This window comes from Papaver somniferum, chromosome 1 (genome assembly GCF_003573695.1).
Source record: "Papaver somniferum cultivar HN1 chromosome 1, ASM357369v1, whole genome shotgun sequence".
NCBI classification, from domain to species: domain Eukaryota; kingdom Viridiplantae; phylum Streptophyta; class Magnoliopsida; order Ranunculales; family Papaveraceae; genus Papaver; species Papaver somniferum.
Genome location: NC_039358.1, coordinates 103,759,862 through 103,781,465, shown reverse-complemented (window position 1 = coordinate 103,781,465; position 21,604 = coordinate 103,759,862). Strand labels below are relative to the sequence as shown.

The window sequence follows — 21,604 nt, the reverse complement described above, 5'->3', positions numbered from 1 at the left end:
CTTGATCGGGTGGGGATCCAACTATAATCGGTTTATCTTTGTGATAATCTTGATTGATTAGTTGAGTAGATCAGCATCAATATATTGTCTTTGTGACTAAGAAATATTGATTGCAAAATCGAGACAATTACTTTGGTAGTTGTATTGGGATATATCTAAGAACCTGACATAGGAGTTTATTGGGATAAACGGAAGAGCCTTTTGTCAAACTCATATCACGTTGTTTGAAAAGAGGTTTTACCGAACAGATTTGTTTGTCCTTTACTGTTTGGAATACGAACCAAAGGAATTGTTCCAAGTGCGTAACTTATTACAATTTGGAGGCGCAGGGATACAGACGTAACTAGGTGAACTATAGGTTTATTTGCTTGGTCTCAACTACACAAATTTGATTTAGATTTTGTATAGCGGCTTAATCCTGAGAGTATTCAATTCTGGACAACATCCCGGGGTTTTTCTGCATTTGCGGTTTCCTCGTTAAAAAAATCTTGCTGTGTCTTTTACTTTTCTATTTACGTAATTATAGTTGTTTTTATTATAATTAGAAGAAAAATACACCAACGTTAATTCCTAATTACTTGATAGCAATCCTATTGTGTTTGCTTAAGTCTGAATCTATTATCAAGTAATCATACTTCGTTGTTGTATTGTCTCGATCTTGTATCCTTAGTCAATCACACAAGTTATCTTGTTGTCATATTGTCTCGATCTCGTATCCATAGACGATCACACGAAGTGTGAACCTATTAGTTGTATTGTCTCGACTCAGTCCATAGACAATCACTTTCAGAGAAAGGACTTATAGGTAGAAAAGTTTTATATTGAGGTATATTTGGGTACCCTCGTCTTTTAAATTGGTATCAGATTAGGCAAACACAAAAAGATCTAACAATCTGTGTTTGGTGCGATCCAACCTATAAGATTGGAATTTAAAATGGTTTTTATAGAACCTGATAATGATTCAGTTAACGTACTGCAAGCTATCAAGAGTTTTGAATTAACACTTGATGATAGCATCTACGGATCAATATGTGAAGATTATCATGAAACCATCTCGAGAGATTCTACTAGACAAGTTAATCTTGTTAATGATGTAGAAACCAATGACAACTGGAAAATCTGTCTACAAGAAAGGATGGATGAAATTTCCGATGATGATGACTCAGATTTTGAACGAGACGTAGAAGAGGATATCTAAGAATACTCTAGACTACTGGATCCTTTGAAAAATAAAAATTGAGATCTTCATATTTCGTTGATCTTATTACTCCTCTTTGTCGTGAGAACAAGAAATTGAAGAAGGTTTTTCAAGGATATTATATTAGTTACCAAATCGGTGATTCTCTTCTTAAAGATCGTACATACGAGCTAAATTCTAAGAAATTAGAATGTGAAAATCTTCGAAAAGATCTCTTTTTGTCGAAAAAGAAACTTGCTGAATCTGAAGCAAGGGTTAATTCTCAACCAAAGAGTTTTGAAGAGAAAGAATGTGTATATCTCTCACGAGAAAAACATCTTAAGGCTGGTCTAGCTGGTGCTCTTGATAAAATCAAGACATTGGAAGAAGAAATTTTGGACCTTAAAAAGTTCAATGTCAGCTCAAACAATTTAACCTCAATGTTAGAAGCAAGTAGAAATCATCGTGATACACGAGGATTGGGCTATAAGGGAATAGATGCTTCACATATTAACAAAGAGGTAAAATTTGTTAAAGCTACTAATTCTTCTCAACCAGAGGCTTCCACTGTTGTAAAAAATGATACTATTTCTTGTAAAAAAGTAAAGCAAGTCAAGCCTAAGAATTGTGTTCAACCAGCAGCAATCAAAGAGAGCACTTCTGCTAATGTCAAGAAAGCAACAACGTTGAACAAGGATAATAATAATAAGAAGAAAACTCGTCGAGCTCCAATGCAAGAGGATCCACAAAAAGGTAACACTAAAACTCATACTTCGTATGTTTATACTAAGCATTGTTATTATTCTGGTAATAAAGAACACTTTATTATTAGATAATTGCAGTTTATTATTAGTTTTCGATTGATTTGATTGACTAACGATTGTTAAAATTTGATTGCACCTAGTTTGTTTATGCATGAGAATCTTCTCTTCTGATATAAGATTCACTCAAACTAGATCGAAGTTTCGTCGGGGATCTTTAGACTGTTTGTAGTTCTAAAGACATCTTGTGATAATCCATTGTTAACAGACTATGTTCTGTATGTGATTGATCACAAGAGATTCAAGTTGATTGTGTGCAGGTGTTTATTGAAGATCAAAGAAGATTTGAAGATAAATAAGATATTTGGGTTCATAATCTTTGGTGTGCACAATACTTGTTTCGGCTGAAAAGGATCCAACTATAATCGGTTTATCTTTGTGATAAATTTCATTGATTAGTTGTGTAGATCAGCATCAATACAATTCTTTGTGATTCAAAGATTGATTGCAAAATCTTGACAATTACTTTGGTAATTGTTATTGGATAGATCTAAGGACCTGACAAAGGAGTTTATTGGGATAAATGGAAGAGCCTTTTGTCAAACTCATATCACTTGGTTGAAAAGAGTTGTTACCGAACAGATTTGTTGTTCTTTTACTGTTTGGAATACGAACCAAAGGAATTGTTCCAAGTGTGTGACTTATTGCAAGTTGGAGGCGCAAGGATACAGACGGAACTAGGTGACTATAGGTTTAGTTTCTTGGTCTGAACTATACGAAGTTGGTTTAGATTTTGTATAGCTGCTTAATCCTGAGAGTATTCGATTCTGGACAAGGTCCCAGGGTTTTTCTGCATTTGCGGTTTCCTCGTTAACAAAATCTTGTTGTGCCATTTACTTTTAATTTTCGCATTATAATTGTTTTATTATAACTAAAATAAATCGCACTTTGTACGTTAACATGACACTTGACATTGATCCCATTGGTTTCAGTTATTTCTGTACCATTTATCAAGTGAATACTTTGTTGTAGTATTGTCTCGATTTGATATCCATAGACTATCACACAAAGTGTATTGGATTTCTCCACTTGACTTTTATATTCATTCACTAGTTAGGCCAGTCCGGCCTAACCCTATTTTAAGTGGACACTGTGTTGAAATATTCCTTGAGTGATTGGATCTCCAAGAGGTTTATACACAGTGGGTCTTGTATAACTTGTGATCAAATAAAAAGATTGTGGTGTATTTGGGTACCCTCGTCTTTTCAAAATTGATTGCTTATCCGTGGTGTTAGGAAAAGATATTTGCTACTACAGCGGGAGGTGCAGCAGATACTGACATCCAAGATGATGTCAGGTCCAAAGAATCGTTAGAGACAGCTGCTGCATCTGTTGAATCGTCGACATGTAATTCATCAGGAACCGAGCTATAGTAAGCTTGTTTTATTAGTTTTAGTCTTTTAGATTCATTAATATTTTGGTTTTATAACTATACTGGCGTTAAAATTGTGGGATGGTTTGAGAATAGCCATGTCAAAGAATCCTCCTCCCTTTCAAAATATTGTAGTTGTTGCATATCCTCGGAAGAAACTGACTTGAAGCATCTCATGTGTATAACAAGTTTGTTCACCTACAAAAGTATAAGGATAACTACCCGAAAGTAACAAATCACTCAGGCATGCTATTAATGTCCACGATCAGGGGTCGTTTGAGCGATAAGGCTTGCGCAGTATTTGCTTCAACGACAGTTGGCCACTTTCTGGATATGCCTGATACCAAAAACAGTGGTGCAGTTTTGCATTATCTACTCTCACGAGAATTGTGAGACAAGATGATAGTGGTCCATTTTGTATGAACTTTGGGGTTGGAGGCCATATCTTGAGGTTTGGGAAGAAAGAATTCGCACTTGCTACATGACTTAATTTCAAGTTGACAACGGTAGCAAAGGAAGATGTAATTAACCCACTCCCAAAATCTACCGTGGATTCGCCAATCATGAAACTCATTTCCCTGGGGAAAAAAAGGTAACAGTAATTGAAGCCCTTACGCGCTTCGAAACGGGAGATTTGACCACCTGCACTGACAATGAGAACGCTAAGTTGGCACTTCTCTTTTTTGTGCACGTTTTGATTTTGGGCTTCTAGCATAGAGATGCAATAAACGGCGTATATTGCCATTTGGTGGATAACTTGGATACCTTCAAAAAGTTCTCATGGGGCCATGTTACTCTCAAAAGAACCATCTGCCACTTTTGATCAGCTCTGATGGTGAAGGATGGAAAGAAAACTAAGAAAGCCAGTGTTGTCGAGAAAGACAAGGAACCAAATAAAAGTGGTGGGTTGGGCTTTCCTCACTAAAGGTTGTTTGGACTGTCACATGCTCGGACGGTAAGTTGACAACTATCGCTTCTAGTTCTATATATTTGTTTAATTTGACTTATTCATCTTGTATCTTTGAGATTTGATTGTTACATAGACATTGTTATACTGAACTTTGCACTATATGATTCAATTAAGCATGAGATCACATCTCTTACCAGTTAGGTGAATGATGTACACCAACTGATTAACGACTCAAAGGTCACATAAATACTTTACTCTAAAAGAACACCAACTGATAAAATAATAATGCCAACAAGATGGAGACGAGCCTCGAACCCAGCAGGACAGAACCTCATTCACGCCCTGATACATGTGAAGGAGTTCACATCCTCCACGAAATAATAATTCCAACTTCGTAAGTGTGATTGACATTTGTACAAGAAGTGATGACATTTGTAGTACCAAATCTTCACCAAACACATCCTGACCGTTGATGAAAACTTCTTTCCGTGTCATGACAGTGTACACGAAAGTCATGACACCTATGAAACTGGTTGCCAGATAGGCTTAAGTTACCTCATAGTACCTTAGGTTCGAGTCCTATACTTTTCTTTTTATTTTTTTCACTTACTGATTTTCATAATGAAAGGAGATAAATCATTACTGACATCTGGGTTATGCTTTCATTCTATACTCAGCTGATGAAGAAACTTTCATGCACATATCTGCGGGTTCGGAGTGGGCAACGTCAGCTTTCCATGCAGAAACAAAATCCTTATTAAAGGATGTTACGTGGTTAAAAGAAAATATATTATCAAGTGTGTTCATAGTAACTGATTCCAAAGATTTGGCGGACAATTTAAATAAGGTAAGCGCAGACTCTTCGTGGTCAGCGGAAAATATCTTGCAATAAATACAAATTGAATATCTTTCTCTTCGTGGACACAGGCCCCCGTTTGACAGAACCTAGGATCTTGCAACAGTCTGGTATATTTTTGTGTTTCACACCACGACATACAAGATCATGTACATATTATGAATCCAGCAACGGGTGAGCACCTCCATCTTCCACAACTATGCATCCCAATTGCACGAGATCAAGTACTTGGGTGGTATCCATGATACAACGTAATTGGGGGTTTCAGATACTGTCAACGTACCAATGAGTACAAGGTAGTTCACATTCACATGGATGGTAAAGTTTAAGTACACACTCTAGGAGAGGAGAGGGGATGGAGGAATATAATAAGGGAGATTCCTTATACTATTCAGAGTTCAGGTGTGTATGCACATGGTTGTATTTTCTGGAAGGATTGTCGTCCGCAGGATACTTGCATAGTATCTTTAAATTTGGACACTGACACGTTCTATGGACGTTCGTTACCCCCGCATCACATTCCTGGGAGTAAACTTTGGGTAGATTCTTACCCATCACTTGGGATGGTCATGTTCGGAGTTCGCCTTTTATTTTATTACATCCATATGGTGTCTGATGAGCCCCGGATAGATTTCTGGACACCCTTTTCCGAAGAAAATATTCATATATGGGCGCCTGGCGGGGAATGAGATTGGAATCATAAGATGGGCATTTTCTTGAAAGAGGATAGGAATGAACGGTAGCCTTTGGAAATAACAACGACCTTCTATTTTGGCAGAATAGACATTTATTGCGTTACAATACACTCACCAGAACTTGGATGGAAATTTGGGGGAAACTACTGTTGGAAACATGAGTTGCAATTATTCCTCACATGAGAGTTAATTTATCTGAAAAATTATATTGAAGGAGAAATACAGCGAAGGAATCGCAAAGATGAGTATGCAAGGGGAAGGCAGGAGAATGCAGTTGAATATGCTTTCTGGAAGGAGAGAAGATAGAGGGCATTGATGTTGATGAAAATCCAGAGATCAAAGGAGCAGATGAGGAAGATGATGAGGAAGAAATTGAGGAGGATGAAGATGTGTCAGATGGGTATGGTACTGCTGCATCCAGCAATAGTGATGAATAAGATGATGTTGAGGAAGAAGGTTTTGAAAGTGATGATGAAGATAAGGATTCTGATTAGAGTTCTCCAGAGATTCAGAAAGATCGGGAATTTGTGCATAATTTCAAGCTTAAATATGATGAGCAAGTTTTTCTCCAAATAGTCTTTCTGGTTCTTATGCCCGATCTTCTTGTTGTTGTAAGAATCATCTTGTTCTTGTGTGAAGTTTATGTAAGTCGGTCGGTCCAAGTAGTTGTTTTCATTTTGTTGTCTTGATGAACTATATCAGTGTAGTTATATTAAATGTGGGCATTTTTCTTAGGAGTTTGAAAAGGGTGTGAATGGATATTTTGAATGCTATGCTGTAAATGCTAGCAATTAGTAACTAGGGCTTCTTTGCAGAGAGTACTGTAAATGCAGATGTTGATCTCGGTTGTAATGAACTGGGTCTTTTCTGCGCAACTAGTAATCTTGTAAGAAATCCAGTTAGAACTTTAATACTGGCTTTGTGAGAACTTTTAATGAATTGAGTTTTTTGAAATGGATGTTTAATGAGGCTAACAAGGTAACTTAATCTTTGTAGATCAAACTATAGATACTGTTGAAGGTAGATTCAATCAGGAGAGAATTTAGTTTTGCAGGATGTTATAGCATTGCAGGAGAAAAAAGCTTGGGAGAACATGCATAAAATGCATACAATTTCCAGATTTTAATATAGTTTGAAGGTAGTTACCCTTCTGAAAATATCTGCAAAACGAGTTTTGCACTCAGATTAAACAATTTTCTTCGGTCAACCAATCAAAATCGAGGGTTTTGTCCACCCACATATTTACTCTTTTATCTTACAAAATACCACTGAATACGCGTCACATGTGCGACTCATTTGCGAAACGTCAGTAATATTCCTATCAAAAAGTAGCACTGAATACGCGAACTCCAGTGAGATTGATTAACGAAACTCAAAATAATGTGCGACCCCGATCCGAATGGATCTTAACTTAATAGCACAGTTTTTGCGTTTCTTATTTGATGGATGTGCGTCACATGAACTACGTGGGGCCCAAAGCCATTTAAGTCGAGTAAACGTCGGCAGGCTCTTAACTTAATAGCATCGTATTTGTGTTACCCCAGTGATAGGTCTATGACATATATGCGACGAATTTTAATGGCCAAATTAAGGAAAATTAATAGCTAATGGTTACTATTTCTGGTTCGCATTAGTGATTTTACTGTTTGAAGAAGTAAAACTAATTGAAACAACATCCTATTGAAATGTCAAGAATAGAGATTTGAAATCAGTTACACAAGATACTGTTTTTTGGATTGACATGAATCATCATAACTGATCAATTTTAAACTTTCTTATACCATACAGTTAATCGGCTGCAACACAAACTTACTTCTGCTGATTCACCATGAATGGGAATCCTAAGTAGTCATTCAACAAACGATCCCCACATAAACGATGTAAATTCTGATAAGAACCTTAAAGGACCATCAGGATTTTCCATCACGAGTCTAATTAAAACTCTTTTACTGGAAACATAATTAAAACTCTTTTACGGGAAACCCTGAATCACAAACTTACCGACCAAATCAATACTTTTTCATTACAACAACCATCTATTTTACCGATCAAACATCCAAATCAATCATGCACCAGATCCCATATCAAAATGTGCGACCCCAAGTCCGAGGATATGTTAGGTAATCTATGTTTTGTTGGGGGCGCGTTAGTCAAACAATAAAATGGAATGCTATTATGTTAAGTTGTGGTATTTTGTGTTTCGTTAACTTCTATTGTGGCACCAAACGTCATTGGCCCAATTTGATTAGCATGGAAATTGTTAAATTCTTTGAAATTTTTGATATTGATACCCCTTTCAAAAATTCATTGTGTAACCATATATAACCGGAATAAAGATATCCGTATATATGCGTGTAAAAGAATCCTTACATAATCTTTCTTTTAATTACAAAATATAATTTTAATTATGAGATTATATATCCTTCTTCTAAATATAAAACATAATTTTAATTATGAGATTAATTGTGAGATTATATAAGAACACTATATGTAATGGAAGAACATAGAAAATCCTAGGTCAGTCAACTATGGAACCGTTTGATACCCATTTGGAAAGTCCGGAGATTGAACTGAACCCCAAGTCATTTTTTGTACACGGTCAGTACAAGGTCTGCAACAATGAGCTTCCATTTTCTAATCTATACAACACATTCATTCAACAAGAGGTTGCTACAAAAGAATTTGAAAAGGCAATAAAACCATTTCTGGTCTATAGTGTATTTTGGCCAAAATAAGACAGAGCATAACTATATAGGAAACTAATAAGAAGCCTAAAGAAGGGTTATGGATTACTTGCAATTAACAGTGGACTAACGAAATCCCCACCAATTTCAAGCATAAATAAGTCTCGACTTCACTTATCTATCACCACCAATACAACAACAAGAAATTAAAAAGATGATTCCCAAATAAAGAATTTCAAAACCAAGATTAGGATTTTTTATGAGCTAACATTAGCTTTAGATATCCTTGGAAATGAACGAATCCAATTTTATTTTTTTTTAAGGTTTGAGGTTTTGCCCTTATAGATAGAGGGAAGAAGAAGAACTCCGTATTTTTAGCAACTTCACCGGTTTGTGTTCTTATTTCTGATTTGTTGTTTGGGGCATAAAGTTTTTACCGATCTGATGGGGTAGGTAGATAATTGTTGGGGGTATCGTTAATATATCTGGTGGTATATAGAAGAACGTCCATAAAATATGTGTTCATTTTCAAAATAAATCTCACTATTGTCCCATGCCTATTATTCCTTTTTATTCATCTCATCCCACATCGTATTTGCTATGCTATCTCGCCACTGGGCGCGTTACTTGGTCATCATCTCAAACAAAAAAAAAGAAGAAAAATTGGTCCTATTCTCAAAACAAGTCTCCCAAAATATCACCTCTTGTGGAGAGATTTCTACCATGCCTATTTTCCTAAAAAAATCTCTCGAAATATCTAAAAACAACAAAGCATAACTTTCGCTTCGTATTCGAATAATAGGGGTGTTGGAGTGACTCTTACGAAATCATATCCAATAACATCGAGCTTCAGAGAATTTAAATGACTCAAAAGAAATCCCTAACCAATAAGTAAAGGCATTAAGGGAACTCGTTTGAAATCTCATTTAACTAACCTAACCCCATTTTAATCTAGGATCTGCATTTGCAAACCTCGATAACAGCACATGCGAACGGTGACCAGATGCGGGTTTATTTAGCTCCCGAGACTCATGCGAACGCGCGCGTGAGAGCAGGACTCTAATATTTTTCTTCTCTCTTTCTGCCCGAGACAGAAAACAACTAACAAACGGTTGAATTAGACACACACTAACTGAGAGCTACATTTCCTCTAACCATTATATATATTTTGTGTGTCCAGTTTTCGAAGCAAAGTCTATCTTCTCTACCGGTTTAATTGGGGATTCGCTTCAGATCTACTTATCTTCAATGATTGATTGATTAGTTAGGGTTTTTCAATCTTTGTCATTGAAAATCCTTAGTTTTCACTCTTTATATATTTATGTTTTTTTTTCCTCTCAATCAATTCTATTACTACTCCACAAGTACCGTATACAGGTTCCACCTCTTTCTCTGTTAAGTGATCGTTGAATCTATGAATTTTCATTGATTTGTTTCTTACTTGTGTTTTTTTTTGGATCCATTTCTTTGCAGGCAAAAAACATGGTGGCTGTGACGCCGGGGCAGGTGTGTTTTTTCTTTTTTTTTTTTCTTTTTAAGTGTCGGCAGTGGTAATGTGTCTTAATTGAGTTGAATTGCTTAAGAATAGATTTCGTTTTTGTAAATTATAAGTTTGTAACCTACAAGTAAACAAAATCCGGTGTTGATATCTGGGTAGTGATGATGTATAATGTTATAGTATTGGTTTTTTTCTGGTGTCGATATCTGGGTAGTGATGATGTATAATGTGATAGTATTGTTTTCTTTTTTGCTGTCAATACGTGTTGATTAGATGTATCTCTGTTTTCCTTATGTGTAAGGAACGAACTACTGATTGAACTCTTGTGACTGACAAACTTTTCAGTTAAAAAAAGTTGTGTTTTCAATGTCTGTTAGATATCATACGATTTAGCTCCAGAACTTGCTTCTAGTTAAGATTGTGTCTTGCGAGACAAATCATTTATTTGCTAACTCTGAGAGACTAAAAAGCATATCTTAGGTACACTTCATTTTAGTTGGACGCTGTGGTTTTAGAAATATGGAAGAGAAACTATAAGTTGAAGGGATCACATAGCTAGATCTTATTTTGATCTTCTATGAGGTTATGCATATTGCGCAGTTATGCTTAAGTGATCAAACTCAAATTATAATTTGACATCTTTATGTATGTGCTTAATTAGTTAGATAATTTGTTAGCTTCTCACTTAAGTTAGAAATCATATCTGACGTGTTATCATATCATACAAAGAGAAGTTCCGCCGATTGTATCGTCTCTTTCTGTTCACGAGATGTGTAACTATTAAATGCTTTTTCCCATGGGAGCTGTTATGTTAACTATAACTCTGACTTTTACAGGTTTCATTTTTGTTGGGCATTGCACCGGTGTTCATTGCATGGATATACTCTGAGTTCTTGGTACACAAGAAATCTTCAACTCCTACAAAAGTGTAAGTTTGTTTGCGCTATTTTTTATTTTAGTTTAAAGTTGTGCATCTTCTGCCTTCGTATAATCGTGCTTCAGTTCATCTGCATTTTCGCTGTGTTTATCATTTCAGACCAAATAACTTATATTAGGTTAGACAGAATTTATACGTCCGGGGAACATTTAATCCTTATAGGCTTAAGAGAAAGCTCTGTTTGGTAATGCCGTAATGGTACTGCAAGCCTATTGAAATCGAGAAGTAATATGGCAAACCCCACCGCGCCAAGGTTATGTAGTTAGCACCGAGATTATGGATCAGATTACAGATTACATCCAACTAAATTTCTCGCCACTGACGAAAACTAGGTGCCTTATGACTTTCACAGCTTCTAGAGAAGATTATTAGTGATGCATCTTATTAGTATAAGCCAAGGCTGCAGTGTCCTGAATACTTAAATTCGATCAACTTGAGAGAACTAGTGATTGTTCTTTTTATCATTCAGTTACAGTTCATTTTTCAGTAATTCTTATTCTTTTTTGAAATCCATGCGGAGATTAGTCTGCTTCTGAATGAATGATTATTTCTCTTTTAAGCAGCCATTCAGATACGAATTTGGTTGAATTGGGAGATGCATCAGCAATCAAGGAAGATGATAGAGCTATATTGCTGGAAGGAGGCCTTCCAAGATCAGCCTCTGCTAGGTTTCAGAGTTCAACAATTACAGCAAACCTAATCAGGTTGCTTACACTGTTACACATATTAACATCAATTTGGTATATTTTAATTTCCGCACAGATGTTTTGCTTATCTTGTCTGGGTTGTTGTCATATGCTAGGTTCCTAAAGATGGAAGATTCGTTCTTACTAGAAAATCGACCAACTCTGAGAGCCATGTAAGTCATCCTAAGTGATTGCCTATAACTTGGAGCTCAACATTCATTCTAAATGAATGTTTTGTCATGTAGGTCCGAACTTGGTGCTGTTCTGATTTATTACTACATATGTGATCGTACCGATACATTTGCAGAATCCAAGAAGGTACTCATTCTTCTTCTTTCTTTCTTTTTTTGGATTACGCCATGGGTTTGAAATGGCTGGCACCTGCTTGGCTTTTAGCTGCAGAAGTGTATTAAGTGATTTATTGTTCATGACGTTTTTTTATATCTGGGGACTATATAATCTAATCTTTCAGTAGCTGGGTTGTTCCATTTCAATTTCTTGTAATCATTGTGATGAATGTAGGTGCACAATCTCGTCCATTACTTATTATTGGTTCGGTTTTCTTTGACAGGCATACAATCGCGATCTTTTCCTCTTTCTATACATACTTCTCATTATAGTTTCATCAATGACTTCTCTCAAGAAGCACCATGATAAGTCAGCATTCTCTGGTAAAGCTGTGCTTTATCTTAATCGGCATCAAACTGAGGAGTGGAAAGGATGGATGCAGGTCATTACAAAGTTCTTACCTTTTAAATTTCATTGCATCTCTATTTACTGTGTAGAACGCTGCACTTAAATTATCTGGTCTTTTCTTTGTTTGTCTGGCCACTTCTTATTCTTAACGGCATTGCCAATAGCCTGTTTATTTTGGTGTTGGTTGTGGTAGTCCTCGTGTATCTTCTCTCTCTCTCTCTCTCTCTCTCTCTCTCTCTCTCTCTCTCTCTCTCTTTTTTTTTGAATTGAATTGTGGTAGGCCTCGTGTATTGCATGCCTAGGAATGGGTAAATGTTGCACTCGTCATGTATCCATAGCATCCACAGAAAAGGTGGACCTTAAATATTCTTTGCCGTGAGAAGTTTAATTTTGTACTTTAAAAACAGGTCCTATTTTTGATGTACCACTACTTCGCGGCAACGGAGATCTATAATGCGATCCGTGTTTTCATTGCCGCATATGTCTGGATGACTGGATTTGGGAATTTCTCCTATTACTACATTCGAAAGGATTTTAGTCTTGGACGATTTGCTCAGGTTTGTATATTTTACTACTATGTATGTTGAACTGTAGGAAGTTATAGTTTTCATTTTTTCTTTGTTTCTAACTAATCCAAGTTTTCTAATCTGCCATTTCCCAATGCAGATGATGTGGCGGCTTAATTTCTTTGTGGCATTTTGCTGCATTGTTCTTAATAATGACTACGTTCTGTACTATATCTGTCCGATGCACACACTTTACACTCTCATGGTGTACGGATCACTTGGTATTTTTTACAAATATAATGAGGTTGGATCCGTGATGGCTGTGAAGATTGTATCATGCTTTTTGGTAGTTATCTTGGTTTGGGAAATTCCTGGTGTTTTCGACCTTTTGTGGAGTCCTTTTATATTCCTCATAGGTCAGTGACTTACTCACAATTTACGATTAAACACTAGACAGCTTGTGTATCCTCTTTAACTTATCTGCAATTACTGGTTTTTCCATGTCAGGATACAAGGATGCAGACCCAGCAAAAGCAAGTCTCCCGCTATTGCATGAATGGCATTTCAGATCAGGTCTCGATCGTTATATCTGGATCATTGGAATAATATATGCATATTATCACCCAAAGGTACTTTTCTACTCTTCACTGTTGCATTTCCAGCTATACCATCTCTAAATTGTGAAATCCTTGAACTTCGTAGGTTGAGAAGTGGATGGAAAAACTAGAGGAATCTGATACGAAACGTAGGTTGTCCATTAAAACAACCATCGTGGCAATTTCCATATTTGTGAGTTGCACATATTAACAATATGGTCTTAAGCTGTAGTACTAGATTCCTATATTGCTTTTACCTCTTTCAATCTCAGGGAATTGTCTAATATACTATGCGCATCCACTATATAGGTTGGTTATTTGTGGTACGAGTATATTTACAAGCTGGATAAGGTTTCATATAATAAGCTCCACCCCTATACATCTTGGATCCCTATTACGTGAGTATTGGGTGATTTTTGAGTGCATATACATTGATTTCCGTGTAATATATCAGAGTGGTTTCTTGTAATTACTTGATTTTCCTCATTTTTTGTTTTCAGTGTTTACATTTGCTTGCGTAACTTTACTCAGCATCTACGAAATTTTTCTCTAACCCTCTTCGCGTAAGCTGTCTTCCTCTTGTTTCGATTTAAATTTGAAAGAGAATTTGTTGGCCATTACAAATGAAGCATCTATGCATTTTTGACAAGTTGTTGGGATAATAGGTGGCTTGGCAAGATTACGTTGGAAACCTACATCTCCCAGTTCCATATCTGGCTGAGGTACGCAGACTTTGTTACATTGTTCCACCCTAATCATATTATTCATATACATAATACATCCTATTGCAAATTCCAATGACAGTGTCTAAGCTGTGTCACTTTTCTTTATGTTGATTATCTTGCCAAATTACCTTCGTCAAAAAAAAATCCGTGATGTTATTTATCAATTGAACCTAGACGGGGACCATCTTTCTAGTATATTTTGGCCAGATATTCGATATTTTTCCTTATTAGTCTCTTTTGCATGAGTTTGCAGATCAGATGTTCCCAACGGACAGCCCAAGTGGCTCCTTTCGATCATTCCAGATTACCCGTTACTTAATTTTATGCTCACAACTGCCATCTATGTCTTGGTAAGAAAATCTTATGTTTAATTTCGTCCAAGCTTATGCCCAAGTCAAATGGAAGGAATTGATATCACTTATATCTCACATTGATTATTTTAACTATTTTTTTCTGTAGTTATCATACCGCCTCTTTGAGCTGACTAATACACTAAAGACAGTGTTCATACCAACAAAAGACAACCGGCGGCTGTTGTATAATGTTATAGCTGGTGTTGCTATTTCAGTTTGTTTGTATTTTATCTCATTGATTCTTCTTCAGATCCCGTTAACCCCGGTGAGATTCTTACCTTAAACCTTTTATGGTACTTACTTTCTTTGTTTTATCATCCTCATCCAAAATATCCATATCTGATTACTTGTTGTTTCGGAAAAAAAAGTCGGATATCTGAATCTGATATACATAATTTCTGGATAATGGTGAATGACACCCTCTGACCAGCAAATTGGGTTCTCATTTATGTGGTATTAGACTATTAGTACAACGTCTGCACTACTGTGTGGAATGATTTTCGGGACTCTCATGAGAAGTCAGTGAAAACTTAATATGTAAAAAAAAATCCCACTCAAAAATATGTACGGACAACCTTTTTTGTGCTTATATCTAATATACCTTGTACGCAAAATGAACAGGCATGATTAGATGAGAACCGATAATTGGTCATTTTAAGTGTTCAAGGGAGACTGAAAATTCACATCCAAATAATAATAAGAAGGTACTGAAAGCACAGAGAATTCTACAAGCTTAGGAACTTTAACTACTTATCCAACACTTCTGGTAGAAATTGCAACATCAAGTTGAATTGTTACAATATCAAATTGAGTTTGCAAGCAGGTGGATATAAAAAAACAAGGTTAAAAATGGCGGTTAGCAAGTACAGAAGAAACAAGGAAGCAGGCGTAAAGAAAAGCTTGTATGTTGTTGTAATTTTTTGTTTGGTTTGCATACCAACTTTTTTATTTCCTTCAATTCAGATCACCTGTTTTTAAGTGGTGTGATTCAGAAAATAGTTACTGTCAATTAGGCGTCAAAGAAATGTTTTGATAGAGGAAAAAAACAAAAGAAATCACCGGAGGATCTGGATTATTGTTATTAAATGAAATTTCTGAATTTTTTTTGCTAAAGTCTGCAAATTCTTTTTTTGATTTTTGTTAAAGGGAGAGCAAAAGCAGATCCGAGGAGAGCGAAAATTGTAGTCGACTCGCTAAACAAATCGATTTGTAAACTGAGTCAATTTTTAATTTCCTTCTGCCCAAAATATCCTTTATCGTAATCACATTTATTAACCTAACTTATGTAATTTAACCTAACGTATAACTATTGAAACTGATAATCAAGGGTCAAACACCGTGAAACCTAGCCCCAAATCATGACTTAATAGGAAACCAGAAATCAAGCCAAGAATCATTGTCTTCAAATATAAAGTGATTTTACAGGGAACCAAGAATCATTGTCTTCAAATATAAAGTGAGTTTACAGGGAACCAAGAATCCCAAGTACTAGGTTTAAGAGTCCGTCTCTTTCTTTTTTATACGGCAGGGGACAAAAGAAATGAAAAGGGTTCGTCTTGATGAAGATTAGTGCATAAGATGAATAAGGATTTTTCTCTTATGTAGTTATGTTTACCTTCGCTGACACAAGGATTTCTCTTATGTTTACACAGACGTGAACATAGAAAAATCCATGGACACTAATTAAGAATCATGATAACTTTTAGGAACATCATAATGAAATATAGAATTTCACTGTATAGATGAAGAAGTAAGAAAAAAAAGCGATTTGACTGGTTACTGTACTTGATTTGTTTGGTTGAGTTTGGTTTGGTCCGTAAGCATGTAAGCGGCGCATGTGAAGGGTAAATTTGTCCGAGTCAAAATTTATTATAGGAATGGGTTTGGTTAGCGAGTCAACTACCGTTTTTGCTCTCCTCGGATCCATTTTTGCTCTCCCTTTAACAAAAATCTTCTTTTTTTGAAGAGTTAATTATGACCCTAGAAAATATGGGTCTTACTCTCTTGGCAAATTATTTCCATATCTTGAAACTATCTTAAATGTGGGAAGACCAAAATAACTTTTTAGTTGTGAATATTTTTTTTGCACAAATTCTATAGGTGGATGTTTTATGGACATGATATTTATGGTATTTTCTACGCAGCTTCATATTAAGATATTTCTTCATTTTCAATAATTGTTTTTCTGAAATCTATTTCTTGATTTGACTGATAATAATCGGTTTTCTGAACTCTTTTTCTTGATTTGCCTGATTGTGCATACTTTCAAAAAAAAATGGAGGGCATTTGTAACATTCCCACTATAATATGTTGCACAAATTACGGAGTGTTTAAAGAACCAAAACAATTTTTGTTAGCTCTTATATTTTTGTTGCACAAATTATGGAAGCAAAAGAGAGTTTAAAAAACCAAAACAAAGTTTTTTTAGCTCTTGTAATGATACATACTTTTGTAGAAGCTTTTTAACTCTTATGGAAGGTTAATTACAACTGTGATATATGGCACCCATTTTGATGCACCCAAATGCACCCAATGTTAGGTGGCAGCCACACGACAATAATTGTATTAAAATCGAAAGGAAACTTTATCTTCATCATATTGGAAATTTGTGTTTTTACGTTTTTATCCTGTCTTTGATCACAAAGCAAATCAGAAAAAACCTTTGTCAAACTCATTACCAATATCAATTTGAATATAACCTAAACCTATCGGAAGAACATCTAAAGATGTTGCAATGAGTACCTGAAAGAGACTTGTTTAGATTTCATTAGCATTCATGAATGTGAACCTTGTTGAGAACAATCTTTTGAAAACTAAGATGAAGCTTAAAAAAACAAAGATTTATGGAGTGACGTTAATCATACTTGTTATCCTTGATTTTTTCCAAGTATATATACAAAATAATTTTCTCTCGCTCGCTTTCTAAATTTCTTTGAGTAACGAAGGATTCGAATTTATAATCCAAGTACTTTATGACCGAAAGAAATGAGCGAGATGGATAAAGTGGTAGGTAAGATATTTTGACAGCTACCAGAAATGTAAGTATCAGACCACGATTCGGATTTTTTTTATACTAAATTTTTTTTTATTAATTAAGGTTGATCAAGAAATAACCCTTATATTTCAAATTATATTGATCATCTGATCAATTTGAACTATGACTCACTCGAGATGGAATTTTGAAAAGGAAAATATAGAAGAATGAAACTGCCTTTGGACTTTCGATTTACTTTTTTAGTTTTTCTTAGGATTTGATTCATGTGTTAGTTGAATCCAGAACTAACAATTGATTTTCAAGTTTATTTTTAGTTTTTGTTGGGAACAATTCAGAAACTCAAGCATTTTCCGTTTCCCTTTAACTAACACTCGTGGTAACGTGGCTGCCACCTAACATCGGGTGCATTTGGGTGCACCAGAATGGGTGCCACAAATCTTTTTCAGGTTAATTAACATTTTTTATATAATAAAAGAGTTTTTTAAAGCGTTCTCATTCACCGGAGCTCCACGTTGATTCTAACTTCTAGCTTCTGGTTAATTCCAGCTTCTGGTTGATTCTGGCCCCACCATTTACTTTTTTTTAGTAATAAAATATTGAATTTAAACTAATAAAATATTGTTTTTCTAAAAATAAGATAACTAAATCTTGAAAAATCTTCTTGCCTCGGTTAACAGAATCTTGAAAACGATTTTTTTTTTGGAAACATATTTTGTTGCCAATGAGAATTTATCTCAAAGAATAAAATATTACTAAAAGTAATTAAGTCATGCATGATGCATTCAGGGTTTCACCCAAAAACTAAATTAATCATGCATCAATCACAAAAGTAATCAAGCAATCAATCACATCATTGATCATAAAATTAATAAATTAAAAAAAAAAGTCCAATGTCCTGTTACATTTCTTCGAATCTCCCTTTTCCTAATTATAACTTCGTTTTATCAAACGGAAACTAAGGTATAAGTTATTCTCAATGAATATTACACTTCCAATGATAAGAAACTTTAGAAAAAGTGATTAAATTGGTCGGGGTACTAACCTTTCAATCGTACGATGTGTCTCTTTTGCGAATAACTTTATTGTTGATCTTGTTCGACAACAAAAAATTACGCAATCGTTAGAATTTGAAACAAAAAAATGGGAGCAAATATTGATTAGCATACTAAAAATCAAGCAAACAAAAGAACAGGCTCATACAAAAACAATCATACAAAAAATCGAGCAATATTGTCGAATTAGTAAATATCATTTCCATGTTACTTTTCTTATTTTTGTTTATACCATAATTAAAACAAAATGATATAAAATAAAAAAAGTTGATTAAATAAGGTGGATTTTTAATTTTGTTATGTCTTGATATATCCCAGATTTTGTATACTAAAATGTTTCCAACAACTAATTATGATGATATGGAGATAATATAAATGTCCAAATTTTAAAGATTTTAATGGCTATCACGATTTTATTCTTTAAATTAAATATTGTTTTACCTATTTCGGGATTTGATATCTATATAAAATGCTCGACCAAGGTTGGGGTCACGTTATTTTTGTGGTGAGTTTTTTTCCCGCCAGGGTTTTTTCTTCTTGCTTTTTTATACGTATTTCTATTGTTGTTAATAATAATAATAATGAATATTAGATCTTTATGTTGGTGTTTGGTTTTGGCTTGCAGATGTTGTTTGTGCTTCTCTTTGGTTTAGTGGTGATAAATCAACATTCAATGATGTCGTGCAAAGACGAGGTGATTAGTTTGATATTTTGTTTTGTAGAATCGGCCTTTTGAGTAACAAAATTTGCCATGAGAAATTATCAAAAATTAGTTTGTTATGAAAATTTCAATTGATATTATTATTAAAATCTCTGGCTTTTATTTATGGAATACTTATGTTCTGTCGACTATATAGAGCAGCCACACAAAGATGAACATTCATCGTCTGTGCAGTTATTTTTTTCTTTTTCTAAATCGGTAAGATGAGAAACATGAAATTTTATTCTAATCTATGATTATCTTTGTTTGTTGTGTTTCCCTATGATTTTCTATGATTTAAACCTTCTTTGCTTTTTGTTTTCGTCGTTGTTGTGTGATCTACTAGATCGGAAAGGCTTTGATCATTCACGACGTTGGTTTTTTCTTCTTCCTTATCATTAAGGTAAGGAACTCTTTTTCAACGGTTATATTCATTGCTTATATTTTCCTATGATTTTTTATGTTTTTAACCCTTCTGCTACGCATTTTTTGTTGTTGTTGTGTGATCTATCATATAGAGAAACAATTTAATCGTTGTGCAGTTGTTTGTTTCGTCTTCTGAACTGATAAGATAAGGGTTAAAATTATCCAAAATTATGGTAACAACTAAGTGGCCATCCAAATATATCCAAAATTATGTGATATATTTCATTCCAAAAAAATAAAAAGAAAAAAAAAGAAACAAAACATTATTTTTTATTTTAATATAATCGAGAAACAAATATTTATAGGGGAGATTTTTTTCCTTTTTTACCGCATTTACCGGTATATTGGTTTTCTTATAAAAAAATTGATTCCAAAAAATTTATTAAATACAACAACATCTACCAATTAGTCAAGAATAATGTAACAAGTAAGATATTCAAACCAAAATTAGTACTATAAAATTCTGCATATTTTTAGATTTCCATTAACATTGCCCCCAAAAATGGCATTTAAGGAGATTTTCTAGGCTCTGTGCCTCTCTATATAAAGTGTTGGAGCAAAAGCTAAATCTCATAAGCTTTGCGCCGCTTCTCGCTTTGATTTTTATCTCTTTATACCATTTTTAACCATTGGTTGTACGTATTTTTTTGATGTTTTTAGGTTATCTTTCATTTCTAAAGTCCTTTGTTGATGGTGCTGATGTTGGTACTACTTGATTCAATCAACGATTTTGCTGTGCTGTTTCGTATGAAAAGGTTTGCTATGTTTTTATTTTTCTCCCACGCAACGCAAATTTAAGCAATTTTTTTTCTTTCATTTGCATCATACGAAACACCACCAGCAAATTAGTGTATGTAAGGGAAATGTGAATATTTGATGGTAAATTGAAAAATGCGTGTTTGACCTGGACCAGGTTTGATTAAAAAAAGAATGCCGCCACAAAAGCAAATACCAATTCGGTTGAGAGTCTAAATTTTTTCTTATTATCTATTTGTATCACCTATTTTTTAGCTGATCTACTTCTTTCTGCATTTTCCCCCCTTCTTTTTTCTGTTAGATTTAAACTGGGCACTTAATTAACTAATGGATGCATGCAGGAGTAACCGTAGGTTTCAATTTTGCACTGAATAAAAGCACATAAAATGTATCAACAATTGCTGTCTTTCAGAGAGACAGAGTCATGATTGCCTGAGCCGCCAAAGATTATCCACTATCTCCTGCCTCATACCTTTGCCATGACACTTACAGGGAACTGAATGATGCACCAAAGATAACCACCACAAATTGTAATGTAAATATCAAAATGTACACACCGCTGAAATCATGCAAGTAAACCAATCTTTCTTTGCTTTAGTTATCAGTTGCGAAAAAAATACTTATTCCAACATGTTGTCAATAGTGGTGTGAAATTCTTAATGCTTTGTACAAGTTCTGAAAAGGCCATGACCAAAAGAATCTCTAATGTGATAATTGACTATCGTGAACATGAGGTTAATAAGTCAAACTTAATATTCCAATATAGAACTTATAGAATTCATATGGTCTCTCCAAATATATATGCAGGATCTCAATGATATCTATTATGTACCAGTACTAAAACTGAATTTCTTCATGACATTGGTTTAAGCTGGCTCTATGGGGAATGCTACCAATCAGATAAGCAAGGACCATGCTACTGTATAATGAATCACTAATGGTTATCATAGGTACTTCACAGTTTGTTGGAAAATACCAAGGAAAAATTTAGCTTGCGCTTAGTTACAGATGTCCCTTAATTAAGAAGTCCCATATATTATGTCGCGATGGAGAAATTAACCTGTTTTTATAATGGTTCTTCTTCATAAATCTCTTAATTACAGTTGTAGTTGAGAGTTTTTATTAATCAGTTTTTCTAGACACACCAACACATTGGAGCGTTA

General features: G+C 34.6%; 1 protein-coding gene and 1 long non-coding RNA gene across 2 annotated transcripts; both read left to right on the top strand.

Moving 5' to 3' along the window:
• Positions 1–9,678: 9,678 nt before the first annotated feature.
• On the top strand, positions 9,679–15,625 carry LOC113295712 (protein REDUCED WALL ACETYLATION 3-like). Its single transcript, XM_026544040.1, has 17 exons — positions 9,679–9,892; positions 9,989–10,021; positions 10,850–10,941; positions 11,514–11,654; positions 11,753–11,809; positions 11,882–11,954; positions 12,208–12,366; positions 12,740–12,889; positions 12,999–13,254; positions 13,346–13,467; positions 13,541–13,627; positions 13,744–13,832; positions 13,935–13,997; positions 14,100–14,156; positions 14,413–14,509; positions 14,619–14,777; positions 15,134–15,625. Exons 2-17 carry the CDS (start codon positions 9,998–10,000, stop codon positions 15,137–15,139), a joined length of 1,632 nt encoding a protein of 543 aa, XP_026399825.1. The 5' UTR covers positions 9,679–9,892; positions 9,989–9,997; the 3' UTR covers positions 15,140–15,625.
• Positions 15,626–19,605: 3,980 nt separating this feature from the next.
• Positions 19,606–21,018, top strand: LOC113331672. The gene is made up of 3 exons (XR_003351117.1): positions 19,606–19,662; positions 20,346–20,440; positions 20,783–21,018. It is a non-coding gene; the product is annotated as an uncharacterized LOC113331672 (long non-coding RNA).
• The last annotated feature ends 586 nt before the right edge of the window (positions 21,019–21,604 follow it).

Coding starts and splice junctions, on each gene's coding strand:
- LOC113295712 (XM_026544040.1), top strand. CDS start 9,998: ATGGTGGCTGTGACGCCGGGGCAG. Junction 10,942..11,513: donor TCTTCAACTCCTACAAAAGT/GTAAGTTTGTTT, acceptor TCTTTTAAGCAG/CCATTCAGATACGAATTTGG. Junction 13,628..13,743: donor TCGTGGCAATTTCCATATTT/GTGAGTTGCACA, acceptor TCCACTATATAG/GTTGGTTATTTGTGGTACGA.